The following is a 14,221-nucleotide window of genomic DNA, read 5'->3' as shown; positions in this document are numbered from 1 at the left end:
ACAATATTTTATAATGCATGAAATGTAAAGCAGAAAGTTAAAGATATGACAACATAAACAGCTGCTTATTGGATCCATAGTGCTGATTCTCAAAGATCTAGCATGTGTACAATAAGATGTGATTAATCATAGACATGCAACAAACATTTTTCGCAACTTAACAAAAGATCCCAACAGTTACAGTGTTTGGCAAAGAATTTTCAAAGTGGACCTAGTTGTCCTCAGTGGGCAATAGTCTCATTGACTTTTGTTGATCTTGATGATTACTGCGGGTACACCCCCCACGCACCGATGCGGCAGACGCCACCCTTGTTGCGAGCGATCCGTACGTACCCTTGTTCTCCCCAACCTGTCCCCCAGCTTCGGGCAGGAAAAAAAGAAAGATTACACAGAAATAAATCACTCGTGGGTGCAATGTTGAAATGTTGATGTCGACATAATCGGGTTGCTTTTGGCTGAAATGTATGAAGTGTTCAATAAATGTGGTGACTCGTGGACCTTTAGAAGATTTATCCAAAACTTTCATCTCTTAACCCTCACTTTAACCGAGCACATTTTCACCTGGTCAACTTTACCCAAATCTAACAACGTCATCCATCCATCCATCCATCCATCCATCCATCCATCCATCCATCCATCCATCCATCCATCCATCCATGGGGGCAGGTGTTGGAGCTGCCCAAATCACACTGCACCAGCCCCTATGGTGCCTCCTGCAGGTGGTGGGTCCACAGAAGGACGGCCTCACGGTTCTAACCGGGCCTGTTGGTCTCTCATAAGGGGCTTCTGAACCGCTCTTTGTCTGACCCGTCACCTATAGGACCTGAGACCCTACCAGGGGCACAAAGCCCCCGTCAACAGAGCCCCCAGGAACAGTCAGGTGCTCAAACCCCTCCACCACGTTAAGGTGGCGGTTCCAGGAGAGGTCATTTAGACATAAATGAGGATAAAAATGCAGCAAAAGATGCGGCACCAAAGACAAAACGGTTACACAAAAGCAACAAAAGCGAGACATAACTGAGGATGAAAACACAACAAAACAGGTGTAAAAATGCAACAAGTGAAAAGGTGAAAATGAGTGTTAAGAGACTAAATGTCCATGAGTTACCGCATTTATTGAACACTTCACAAAATATAATACATTTCAGCCAGAAGATTGGAGACCCCTGGCTTACAATATGTACTTAATACAAATGCTTTGTCTTTCAGGTCATGTGTGGCTCAGATACAGAAGTGTGTTTGGTCAAAACATTTGGTGCGATTCCTTCAGTTAATCGCGATTAATTATGTTTCGGTTAATGCGATTAATTGCAATTCATTTTGACAGCCTTAGTTTTGAGTGTTGATTAATAGAACAAAGGACTAAAAGGTTTAATTTTTGAAAGCATCAGTTCATCGCTTCTGTACCAACCACAGTCCTGTACCGCGGTTTCCACCCCCCAGGATCACAGTGTAAGAGAACAAAGTTTAATATCTCTCACCTGTTCTTAATCAGCCAGAACTCCTGTCCAGCATCTGTGCCGTATCCTACGGCCACAACACCGTGGTCCACTTGCTGATTGCAGGTTTGGTCATTCAGCACACCTTTAAATAAAACGTCATCCACAAGCTGATCTTCAGATTGGTGTTTGGAGATACCTCAGTCATTTAGAACAGTCTCACATACCGGACATGTAGAACTTAAAGGAAGGACACGAGGCATGGATCGCGACTGCGACGGGGCCCTGCGCCCCCACCGCCCGCTTCAGGGCTTCCTCGCCTTGGACGTATTGGTAACCGGAACAAGTGGCGGCTCGGCGGGCCGCTCTGTAGCGACAAGAGCCAACCTAAACAAGAAGACAGACAGGTTATTCCATGTGGGAGCGTGGGATGGAGTCCAGATCTTTACCCCATTGAGAATCTTTGGTATGTGCCGGAGAAGGCTTTGTGCAGTGGTCACACTCTCCCATCATCAGAGTGAGTGAGTGAGTGAGTGAGTGAGTGAGTGAGTGAATGGTTGGTGGTAGTGGTGGGAGGGGCCTATGGTGAATATCAAGCATTGTCTTAAATGACTTGAATTGAGGAAATGTATCTTGTTTTGAGCGGTTTTCACTCATTTAGACACTTTTCCCGATCGGACCAAGTTTACTTTGCTTGTTTGAGGACATTTCAGACCAGTTCTAGGGTAAATCTCGCTTGAAATAAGAAAGTAAAATTGCCAATGAGACAAGACCAATTTTCTTACCCCATTGGCAAAGAAAATTACCTGAAATAAGGACGAACTGTATCGAAACGAGTTAGAAACATCTCAGAACAAGTGAAATAATCTAGGACAAATGCCCAAGAACATCTTAACTAGTCAAAACAACTAACATTTTTGGGTTATTGTGCTCAAATTGAGATGGTTATACTGATCTAGTTAATGACTTTTTGCAGTGTAGTAGCTTACCACCATCGGTTCAATCCCCAGACATATCAATGTAGGTTTCCTCTGGGTACTCCAGTTTCCCCAACCACTAAAAACATGTACAATAGGCCAGGATGCCAATGATGTAGGGCTGGGTGAACAATATCCCGATACAGAGTTCACGATACGACGATACATGTCGCGATTCAAGTGTAGAGTGTCCATAAAACAAGTGATATTCCAAATTTTAAAGAAGAAGACGAGCTATTATAGCGCCTTTCACAGACATGGTCACAAAGTGCTTCACATGGGACAACTAATGAAAAGTCACCATGAGTTAAGGACGTTTTTTTTTCTTTCAGCCCTTGCCTCATTACACGGAGACTTCTTTGCTTGGAAAAAAGTTTCCGAGTCCCGGCGAGTGATGATTTGATTATAATCGCAGATGTCTGGCTTGTGCTTTCTCCCCGGGTTTCGCAGCGGCGCCGCGGTCGGGCTCGGCGCTGGCCTCCTCCTCCACAAATCGCACCGGCCCGAGGAGAAAACGCGCTGTCTGCTGTGATTATTTTATTGCCGCTCTAAAGAGACATTAACTGCGGACCTCCGACTTGAGAAAGTGTGCTCCTGCCTCCTGCCCGAAGCTGCTGCGGCTCCGCACTTGTTGCTGTCCGTCCACCCACGTATATATATATAAAACTGCTACTGTACGGGCTGTAAACGCGGGCGCGCACCTGATCCCACTAAAAAAACACACACACACTGTTTTCAATTGGAGCGGACCCAGAAGCAACGTCTGGGCGGGCAAGCGTTTCACTACATTCTGTTCCATCAAGGGGTTACAGCCGGGAAGAGAAACGGGCTGCTCTTCACAAGCGAGGAAAAGAACTTCTTCTTCCTTGTGCAAACGGAATTCCAACTCTTTTTTCCTTTTTCGGATGTGACTGTGCCTCTTGGAGTAATTCTATCTCTCACTACCTTCTACAATGTTTAATGATTTATTAGTGAAAAAATGATTATTTGGTCCAGTATTTTCATTCTTAAAGGAACAGGCCACCGTTTTTCCATACTGAGATATGTTCTTACCTGAGCTTAGACGAGTTGATGCGTACCTGTCTGGTCTTTGTGCGTGCGCTCAGTCACGCCAAACGACCAAAGATGTTGTTGGCATTCGGCCTCTCCCAATGTATTCCTATAGCTCCAAACGGGGGGTGAAGTTGGAAGCTATACACAATCTTCCACGGGCACAAAGACCAGACAGTTACGCATCAACTGGTCTAAGCTCAGGTAAGAACATATCTCAGTATCGAAGAACTGTGTGCCCTCAGTCATGCAAAAAGACCAAAGATGTTGCTAGCTTTTGGCCTCTCCCAGTGTATTCCTATGGCTCCAAACGGGGGTGAAGTTAGATGCGACCAAGCTCTTCCACGGGCACAAAGACCAGACAGGTACGCATCAACTCGTCTAAGCTCAGGTAAGAACATGTCTCAGTATGGAAAAATGGTGGACTGTTCCTTTAAGATGTATTTAAAGTGATGTTACTCTTGATCGAGTAAGCATTTTGGCTTTAGTCACCCCTGTCCGCATGCAACAACTTGTTTTCTATCAAAACGCCACCTGCCACCATGTAAGACAACACTTAATGTAAGAGCAAGAAAAAAAAGCTTCAAAGTCTCCAAGGTCCAAAGTAATTTTCTTTTCTGAGACATTTCATTTTTTCCAGTGTAGGGACAGAATAGCGACCCTTTTTTCTGTGGAGTTTCAATTGCCCTCCATTCATTTACATCAGGGGTAGGCAACGTCAGGCCCTCAAAATGATTTTGAGAAACATTATCACACAAATCAGAGAGTACCTTTATCAATATTAGAGTTAAATGGGAGACACAAGGGTAGAAATACTGTCAATACACCCAGTTAGGTCATATATTATGTACAACACTGGCATTTGGAGGAAGTGCCCTGGAAAAAGAATCATTGTTTTAAGGAAGAAATGACATAAATCTACTTGAATTAAGAGATTATTAAATCTAAGGTCTGAGTAGAGTGAGTCTGGTTTTAGACGAGATAAAACCTCTAGTAGTAGTTATTCTCTTAATTCAGATAATTTTGTGTCATTTCAAGTGAAAAACAATTATTTGTCTGATTTCAAGTGGGTTTTATTCTTGTTCCATTGGCGTTAGCATTTGTATCTTGGATTAGTTCAAACCGACTGAAATTCAACATAGAAGAACTTTTATTCAGGCAATTTAGAGTCATTTATCTCATCTAAGATGGTCATGTTTCCAGTGTTGTGCTTTACTTTGGGCTAATAATCAGCGGCTTCGGCCCTCGGTTTTTTTACAATAAAGAAAATCATCCCTCCGCCAAGAAAACGTGCCTACCCCTGATTTACATCATAATAAAGCATTCAAGCTCATTATAACGAAAATGAACCATTGAGCAGAGGTGCCATTAGTCCGACATCTCTAACCCAGTAGTGTTGTGGATCAGAGAGACATATACAACCACTGGCCCTAACCTTGAGGTCAGTGGACTCTTGCCTAAACCTAATTTTGTTTTTCACCCCCTCCTCAATGGGACATTTTCGGAATAATGAGACGTCGGACTAATGGGCCGACCCACATTCACTTACCCTGCCTCTGTAGGGGTAAGATGACTCCGATTCAATGCCGCCGTTGTCGACGATGTACTGAAAGGCCAAGGCCGGGTTGCCGCCCATGCACCCGTTATTGCCATATCTCCCCGAACAGTCCACCAGGTTCTGGGGGCTGAGGTCCACCAGTCTCCCCGTGGTCTTGGCCACCAGCCCCTCCAGAGCCCCCACAGCGCAGAAGGCCCAGCACGATCCACACTGGCCCTGTGCGGAGGAGACAAACACAGTCCTTATTCAGCTTCAGAAACGCTCCTCCAGGGGGAGCCATGGGAGGTTTTCAGAGACTGGGCCACGAGACAGATGGTGAAACATTCCAGGTTATATGATACTTGAGCACAAAGGTGAGAAAGCATTTTTTTTTTCAGGATATTCAAGGATCACTCTATGTGAAATCAGCACATTTTTCCCCACAACTGTCTCTAAAATCCTGCACTGTCGTTGAGAAAGTTGTTGATTCGGGTCTGAAGCGCCGTCATGCACGAGTTTAATATAGAAGGTGCAGTTACGCGTAAGACCTGAGGTGGCAGTAGTGAGCATAAAAGGGACAACTTGCATCTAGTCCCTTTAACCTCTTAACCCCCACTTTAACCGAGTGCATTTTCTCTCCGCTACTTGCAAAAAGCATCAAAAGAGTGATGAAAACGTAAAAAAAAACACTTCAAAAAAGCAACCAAAATGTGTCAAAAGCGTGAAAAAGGGTCAAAAAAGCAATTAAAAAAAAAAACTAATTCAAAAAGTGACGACAACACGGCAACAATGCAAGGAAAAAGATCCATTTATATCAGTTTTGTTGGTCTTAGCTTTCAAATGAGGAAAAACACATAAGCTGTCAGCTCCAATCAAGAAGCTTTTAGATTTGGCTGAAGCTGAACTGGAGAAAACACGCTCAAATTCTCCAGTTGAGCTTTAACCAAATCTTAACACATCTTAACCTTAGTGTTTAAAAAACTCATCTAAGCTTCTTTCTTGTTTTTGTTTTAAAGTTTGAGTCATTCTTGTAGCTTTTCGTATGGGTTTTATGTCACATTTTTGTCACGTTTTCATTGTTTTGCTACATTTCCGTTGCTTTTTTTTGCCACATTTTGTTTTTCTACTGTAACGTAACTGTGATTAAACCTAATGTTTAGCTCCTTGTGGTTAAAAGCAAAGCAGCAGCATCTCCATGGAGACGAGCGGAGGATGTCCCACCCCCAATAAAGCTACGAGTGAGGGTCCGGAGAGTGTAGAGCCCACTCAGTAAAGATTTGTGAAGATTTAAAAAAAAAAAAACTTTTCCTTGAGGTGATTTTACACTGCAAAAAGTATTTAACTAGATCAGTACAAACATCTTAATTTGAGCATAATAATCCAAATTTTAGTTGTTTTGACTAGTTAAGAAGTTGTTGGGCATTTGTCCTAGATTATTTCACTTGTTCTGAGATGTTTCTGACTCGTTTCGATACATTTCGTCCTTATTTCAGGTCATTTTCTTTGCCAATGGGGAAAGAAAATTGGTCTTATCTCATTGGCAATTTTACTTCTTATTTCAAGCGAGATTTACCCTAGAACTAGACACAAACGTCCTCAAACAAGCAAAGTAAACTTGGTCCGATCAGGAAAAGTGTCTAAATGAGTGAAAACCGCTCAAAACAAGATACATTCCCTCAATTCAAGTCATTTAAGCCAATGCTTGATATTCTACTTTTTGTAGTGTAGTTGTATAAAGTGTTAGGGGAAGGGTTGCTGACCGCCCCGTGCACTTCCCGTTTGAACCAAAGCGAGCACCCATTAGCCGTCTGACACGGGTGCCCTTACATGACGGGACCCCCATAAGAACTCCATCTTCACAAACCGCCGCAATCAAGCCTGAATCTATTGATCCGAGGAGCTGGGAGGAAAAGGCAGAATTTCTCTTTGGAGATTCATAAAATCAAATTGAAATGAACTGAATCAAGCGGAAGTGTGGAAGTGTCAGCGCCCGATTTGCTGAAGGATTCTGCATTTGCAAAAAAAAAACGGAAAAAAAAACTGACTGGAGTTTTGGCAGCGCATGAGTGATCCGCCCGAGCCACACGAGGAGCGGAGGTTGAAGGACTGAGAGACACTTTGGGAATTTGTCCATTTAACTTTTTTCTCGCTGTTAACACGTGAAGCCAGGCCAGAATCAATACGGGTCTGCGGTCTGAATGATACGATACGCCGACCCGTATAATAAGTGCGAGGGGCCGGCGCTCCTTTGATGCGGAGTGGGAGGTCGACCCATGAGGGCGCGGAGGAAACAAATCAACCTGCTGTGAATCCAGCTGTGGCCTTCTCACATCTGTAATAGTTGTAGCAAATAACGGGTGAGAACGGAGTAAACACGTTGTTTCTGTGGCGCAAGGACCAAGTGCAGGATCAAGTATCAGGCGAGATTAAAGTGATGGTCTGTAAGTTTAAAGTGATGGTCTGTAAGTTTAAAGTGATGGTCTGCACTGCAAACAGAATATCAAATGTCTTGAATTGAGGAAACGTTTCTTGTTTAAAGCAGTTTTGTCTCATTTAGACCTTTTTTTTTGCTCTTTTGAGGACTTTTGTGTCTAGTTCTAAGGGTAAATCTCACTTGAAATAAGAAAGTAAAACTGCCAATGAGATAAGATCAATGTTCTTACCCCACTGGCAAAGAAAATTACTTGAAACAAGGACAAAATGTATCGAAACAAGTCAGAAACGTCTCAAAACAAGTGAAATGATCTGGGTCAGGAGCCCACCTACACCTTTCATTGTCGAAACATCTCAAATTCGGTTATTATTATGCTCAAATTGAGACTTTTATACTAATCTACTTCATTGCTTTTTGCAGCGTGTAAGTTTAAATGCTTTACAAATTCAATATATTCTGGGTTTGCAATGTGAAATCAAATAAGTCATATTAAATAATAACTCCCAGAATCAGGATCGCCGGTGCCATCGCTTTGACCAATGAGACGAGCTTTCCTGTGAGACGGCCTGTCCGGTCCAATCAGGAGAGAAGGGGGTGTTTACGTTTGAAATGTCTTGTTCTCTCCTCATTTTGCAAACGTTCAAAGTCTCTCGTCTTATTTCGCAATCTCACAGACTGTACAGACGGTATTGCTTCATACAAGGGGGGCGTGGCCTCGCTGAGTGGGAAGGAAGTGTTTGTTAAAGCAGTTTTTGAATAATTGGAGAAAGTTTAGACTTTTTTCTCCTTTTTGTTTCCCCCCCCTCAACTGCTTCAAACATGACCAAACAGGTGAAACTCGGAAAATTAGAATATCGCGAGAAAGTTCATTTATTTCTATAACACAACTTAAAATGTGAAACTAATACATGACATAGACTCATGACATGCAAAGTGACATATGTCAAGCCTTTGTTTGTTATAATTTTGATGATTACGGCTTGTAAAAACCCCAAATAAAACATCTCAGAAAATTAGAAGCCAAAAATCATCAAAATTATAACAAACAAAGGCTTGACATCTGTCACTTTGCATGTCAGAAGTCTATACCATATATTAGTTTCACATTTTAAGTTGAATTACAGAAATGAGTTTGTTTAGTTTACACAGTTTGATTCACAGTCTTGTCCCAGAGTATACAGCACAGTCTTGTCCCAGAGTATACGACACAGTCTTGTCCCAGAGTATACAACACAGTCTTGTCCCAGAGTATACAGCACAGTCTTGTCCCAGAATATACAACACAGTCTTGTCCCAGAGTATACAGCACAGTCTTGTCCCAGAATATACAACACAGTCTTGTCCCAGAGTATACAACACAGTCTTGTCCCAGAATATACAACACAGTCTTGTCCCAGAGTATACAACACAGTCTTGTCCCAGAGTATACGGCACAGTCTTGTCCCAGAGTATACGGCACAGTCTTGTCCCAGAGTATACAACACAGTCTTGTCCCAGAGTATACAACACAGTCTTGTCCCAGAGTATACAACACAGTCTTGTCCCAGAGTATACAACACAGTCTTGTCCCAGAGTATACAACACAGTCTTGTCCCAGAGTATACAACACAGTCTTGTCCCAGAGTATACAACACAGTCTTGTCCCAGAGTATACGGCACAGTCTTGTCCCAGAGTATACGGCACAGTCTTGTCCCAGAGTATACGGCACAGTCTTGTCCCAGAGTATACGGCACAGTCTTGTCCCAGAGTATACGGCACAGTCTTGTCCCAGAGTATACAACACAGTCTTGTCCCAGAGTATACGGCACAGTCTTGTCCCAGAGTATACGGCACAGTCTTGTCCCAGAGTATACAACACAGTCTTGTCCCAGAGTATACAACACAGTCTTGTCCCAGAGTATACGGCACAGTCTTGTCCCAGAGTATACAACACAGTCTTGTCCCAGAGTATACAACACAGTCTTGTCCCAGAGTATACAACACAGTCTTGTCCCAGAGTATACGGCACAGTCTTGTCCCAGAGTATACAGCACAGTCTTGTCCCAGAGTATACAGCACAGTCTTGTCCCAGAGTATACAACACAGTCTTGTCCCAGAGTATACAACACAGTCTTGTCCCAGAGTATACAGCACAGTCTTGTCCCAGAGTATACAACACAGTCTTGTCCCAGAGTATACATCACAGTCTTGTCCCAGAGTATACATCACAGTCTTGTCCCAGAGTATACAACACAGTCTTGTCCCAGAGTATACATCACAGTCTTGTCCCAGAGTATACGGCACAGTCTTGTCCCAGAGTATACAGCACAGTCTTGTCCCAGAGTATACAACACAGTCTTGTCCCAGAGTATACGGCACAGTCTTGTCCCAGAGTATACAACACAGTCTTGTCCCAGAGTATACAACACAGTCTTGTCCCAGAGTATACAACACAGTCTTGTCCCAGAGTATACGGCACAGTCTTGTCCCAGAGTATACAACACAGTCTTGTCCCAGAGTATACAACACAGTCTTGTCCCAGAGTATACAACACAGTCTTGTCCCAGAGTATACAGCACAGTCTTGTCCCAGAGTATACAACACAGTCTTGTCCCAGAGTATACAGCACAGTCTTGTCCCAGAGTATACAACACAGTCTTGTCCCAGAGTATACAGCACAGTCTTGTCCCAGAGTATACAACACAGTCTTGTCCCAGAGTATACAACACAGTCTTGTCCCAGAGTATACAGCACAGTCTTGTCCCAGAGTATACAACACAGTCTTGTCCCAGAGTATACGACACAGTCTTGTCCCAGAGTATACGACACAGTCTTGTCCCAGAGTATACGGCACAGTCTTGTCCCAGAGTATACAACACAGTCTTGTCCCAGAGTATACAACACAGTCTTGTCCCACAGTATACAACACAGTCTTGTCCCAGAATATACAACACAGTCTTGTCCCAGAGTATACAACCCAGTATTGTCCTGTTAACAGTACAGAAGTGTATCTGACCTGATTCTTGACTTTGGTGACATAACCCTTTGTCCTCCAGTCCACGCTGTCCGGCACAGCCAGGTCTTCAGGAAAGTAAGCAGATGGCGCCCCCTCCTGGTCAGCGGGAACCCTCAGCGTGCCGTAGTACTGACTGAATTCCTCATCGGACTGGAAGGAAGCACATTTGGGTGAATACGCCACGGTGTCAACTACACATTTAACCATCTGAACCCCCACATGAACCCAAATCTAAAAGCGACTAAAGGACTAAAAGTGTCGAAATAACAAGGATGAAAAGGCATAGTTGGTCAAAGTGGTGAGTTACCAGGTCTCCCAGGTGGTTCATGGCCAGGGTGTAGGTGTGACGGCCCAGAGACGCCTCCAGGTTGTGGGTGTTGATGGAACGCAGGTTTTTCTCCCACAAAACCCTGCGGCCGAGCTCCTCCACCTAAACACACACATTTAATATCAGTTCACGTAGATTACGACAAAAACAAACAAAACTGATATAAAGCTTGCCCTCATTTTGAAACTGTTTGAGGGGACACTTCGGGGCTGATCTTCAGATTCTCTTTGCTCTCAGTTCAGATGATTTCAGTTAACCCTAAACCTTTAAAAAGATTACGTTGTGGGAGCTTTGACACAAAAATGGTATTTGACCAAAATAAAGGAACATTTGCAGAGGCGACTAAAGCCTTTCAGACTGGAGGACCAGCTGTATGGACACGACCAGAGAGTTCCAGTCATTTTTGTGCAAATACCGGTTGAAAAAGCTCGAACACTTCCAGAGATTCACTCGCCGAGACTCACAAAATAAAGTGCAATATTCAGTTACAATGAAGAAATGCAGTTCCTGTTATTTACCATGGTTTAACATGGGGAAATAACAGCCATTTTCTTCTTCTTGCCATACAAGGTAAAAATGATCTCAGAATATGCAGAAGTTTGAAATTACATTTTGAATCCGTTTAATAGAAGCAGTTTGAAAAATAGTGATTTGAATGTAAGTCTATGGAGTGGAAGCTCCCACAACTGCAATGCATTTCAGTGACTTGGTGACAGAAAGTTGGCAATGCAAGTGTTCAAGGACTAAATATTGTTCCTTCATTTTTTATAGCTTACAAGCACATACTGTACCACCTTTACTCTGCCTGATCCCGTCAGATCTGGGACGCTAAGCAGGGAAGGGCCTGGTCAGTACTTGGATGGGAGACCGTTCGGGAACACCAGGAGCCCTGGGGTGAATGTAGTGAGTGGTCGGTGGTGGTCAGAGGGGCCGATGGCACAGACTGGCTGCCTCGCTTCCATCAGTCTACCCTAGGGCAGCTGTGGCTACAACAGTAGCTTACCATCGCCGAGTATGGAGTGAATAAATAATGACAGTATAGCGCTTTGAGAAACTTGGCAATGCAGGCTTGTAAAGCGCAATACAAGTGTAAGCCATTATTATTATGATTATTAATAATAATCATAATAGTAATAATAATAATCATAATAACACTTGTATTGCGCTTTACAAGCCTGCTTTACCAAGTTTCTCCACGCACTATACCAGAGATGCCCAAACTTTTTATCTCCGAGGGCCAAAATGTGAGTCGCGGGCCAAACGCAGCGATGTCAAGCACGAAAAACTCATATAACTGCAAATTATAAAGTTACTTTATTCGATTAACTTATTATTTTTTCTATAGCCTGTATTTGCATTTGATTCTATCCATGCAAATAACATGCTATATTAAAACAAATGGTAACTATGGCAAAAGCCTAATTTTAGTAGAACAAAACCAACAATTGTAACAATTTAGTGCAAAAAAAAACACCTGTATCTACAGCACCTACAGTGACTTTACCTCATTCGTTAACTCAAAGCAAATGCCACATTAGATTATTTTGAAAGTGTCAGTTCAGCATCAATTATTTTCTAAATCAATTTTAGCATACACTGTTGTCGATATAACAACCATTGCAATAAAAAATTGAAAAACTGTGAAAGTTGATGCTACAACGCTCTGTAATTGATGAACACCAAGACACCACAACAGTGTTTCCTTAACTTTGTGAAAGGAGTGAAACAGCGCCCCCAATTTGACTTTGGTGGTCAAAAAGTGTACTGCATCCATATTTACCATTGAGAATGAATGGAAGAGGGTTAATATTGACCACAGGCAGCGCAAAAGTAGGTCACTCTCTGGCGGGCCAACAGAATTGTTTCGGCGGGCCAAATTTGGCCTGCGGGCCCCACTTTGGGCACCCCTGCGCTATACTGTTGTTTTGCGTCGAAGCACCCACAACGCAAGTGTTTAACTAAAATTGCCACGACATAAACACATTTTCACTGAGAAACAAATCCTTCAGGCCATATTTCACAGACATCTGGTCACGCCAACCAGACCAGAAATTACCCATTTTGCGATTGAAAATGTAAAAATATAAAAATGATTGCGTTTTTGGAGCAACCACTATAGTAAGTTAGAGTCAGAAAGTTGGCAATTAAAGGGTTATATACATATATATTATTTATTTTTTTGTAAGTAAAAAGTAAAACACCCCTTGGGAAAATTTCACTCAATTGGCATAAAAATGTAGGGGTTATGCAAAAAACTATATATATATTGGAGCATGTAACTTCAACATCTGTTTGTTTCGCTCGGTGCACAAACCTCATTGCTGTATTTCTTGTCATGGGTCGTCTTCCACAGGTCCCAGTCTGGGTCCAGTGTGGAGTCAAGCTGAGCCCAAACTGAGGCACAGAGAACGGCCAGCAGAGAGGCTCCCAGCACCAGACCTGCAACAGCATCACCAAGACAAGTCACAAACAAGCTGACAGAGACATGGAAGGTGTTTGACAGAAATGATCTTTAATGTTAATATCGCAGTAGCATCTGATGTCACACATTACACTTTTCCTGAATGGGTGCCATTTTGAAGACATGTTTTTTGTCATGTAAGTCTATCAAATAACGACTCACCAAGAACAATGACCAAAGCCCTGATACAACATGTGCTGATGACCACATACCACATATTACCACATCATATCACCTTACCTGTCGTCTCTCCGCCTGCGGGCACGTCACAATGAAAACAAAAGTTCACGCTTAACTCAAACCTTGGCCATGTCACATTAATGCAGCTGTAGGTAGATTCTGCAGCTAGGTTAAGGCAGACAGAGAAGTGATCCAGTCTTACCTGTAGACGTTGAAGCCATGCTTGCAAGTTCTGATGAGACACGGGAACGCTCTCTTTTAAAGAGGCCGCGGGGTCACGTGACCTGGTGTTTGAGGCAAGAGGTTCAAGGGGCGGAGAAGAACATCAGGTGTAAGAATGAGGACACACTTTCCCTTTTTCTTGTGTAGCGGTGGCTTTAGTGGTTTACTGGTTTAAGTGTTGGGACACTTTACTGTCACATTATGGGCTCATAAGAAGCACATCACGTCAGTTAATTTAATCTTTAGTAAGGACACATGATGCATAGTGAAATGAACAATAGCAAATATGGAAATGTATAAAAAATACTGCAAGTAATTACTGCAACACTGACAGTACAAGGTTCGATTCTTTGCAGGTCAGAAAAAAGCATGAGGCCGATGACTCCACATTATGAAGTTGAAGTCTATAATGGCATTTACACATTCATTTATGTATTTATTTGACAGGGTAATTGCAAATGAACACAGTGCAAATCAAGTTTGTAGCTGATTAATGCAAAAAAGTGTATCGCTGGTGCTCATTTTCAACTCCGGTCCCTGGTTTGGCTTTTCTACACACTGCTTTTAACCTTTGAACACTAACCTTTCTCAGATCTT

The 14,221-nt window shown here is 42.9% G+C and overlaps 1 protein-coding gene across 1 annotated transcript; it reads right to left on the bottom strand.

The window, feature by feature from the left end:
* Nucleotides 1-244: 244 nt before the first annotated feature.
* On the bottom strand, nucleotides 245-13,689 carry LOC306967054 (cathepsin K-like). Its single transcript, XM_079561957.1, has 8 exons — nucleotides 13,605-13,689; nucleotides 13,076-13,200; nucleotides 10,741-10,863; nucleotides 10,434-10,583; nucleotides 5,016-5,240; nucleotides 1,667-1,826; nucleotides 1,482-1,584; nucleotides 245-360 (listed from the first exon to the last, which is right to left on the bottom strand). The coding sequence occupies exons 1-8, from the start codon at nucleotides 13,621-13,623 to the stop codon at nucleotides 264-266; spliced, it is 1,002 nt and encodes a 333-aa protein (XP_079418083.1). The 5' UTR covers nucleotides 13,624-13,689; the 3' UTR covers nucleotides 245-263.
* Nucleotides 13,690-14,221: the final 532 nt, after the last annotated feature.

The sequence above is a fragment of the Gobius niger genome, assembly GCF_951799975.1.
Source record: "Gobius niger genome assembly, chromosome: 8".
Classification (NCBI taxonomy): Eukaryota; Metazoa; Chordata; class Actinopteri; order Gobiiformes; family Gobiidae; genus Gobius; species Gobius niger.
This window is presented reverse-complemented; position numbering and strand designations above follow the sequence as displayed.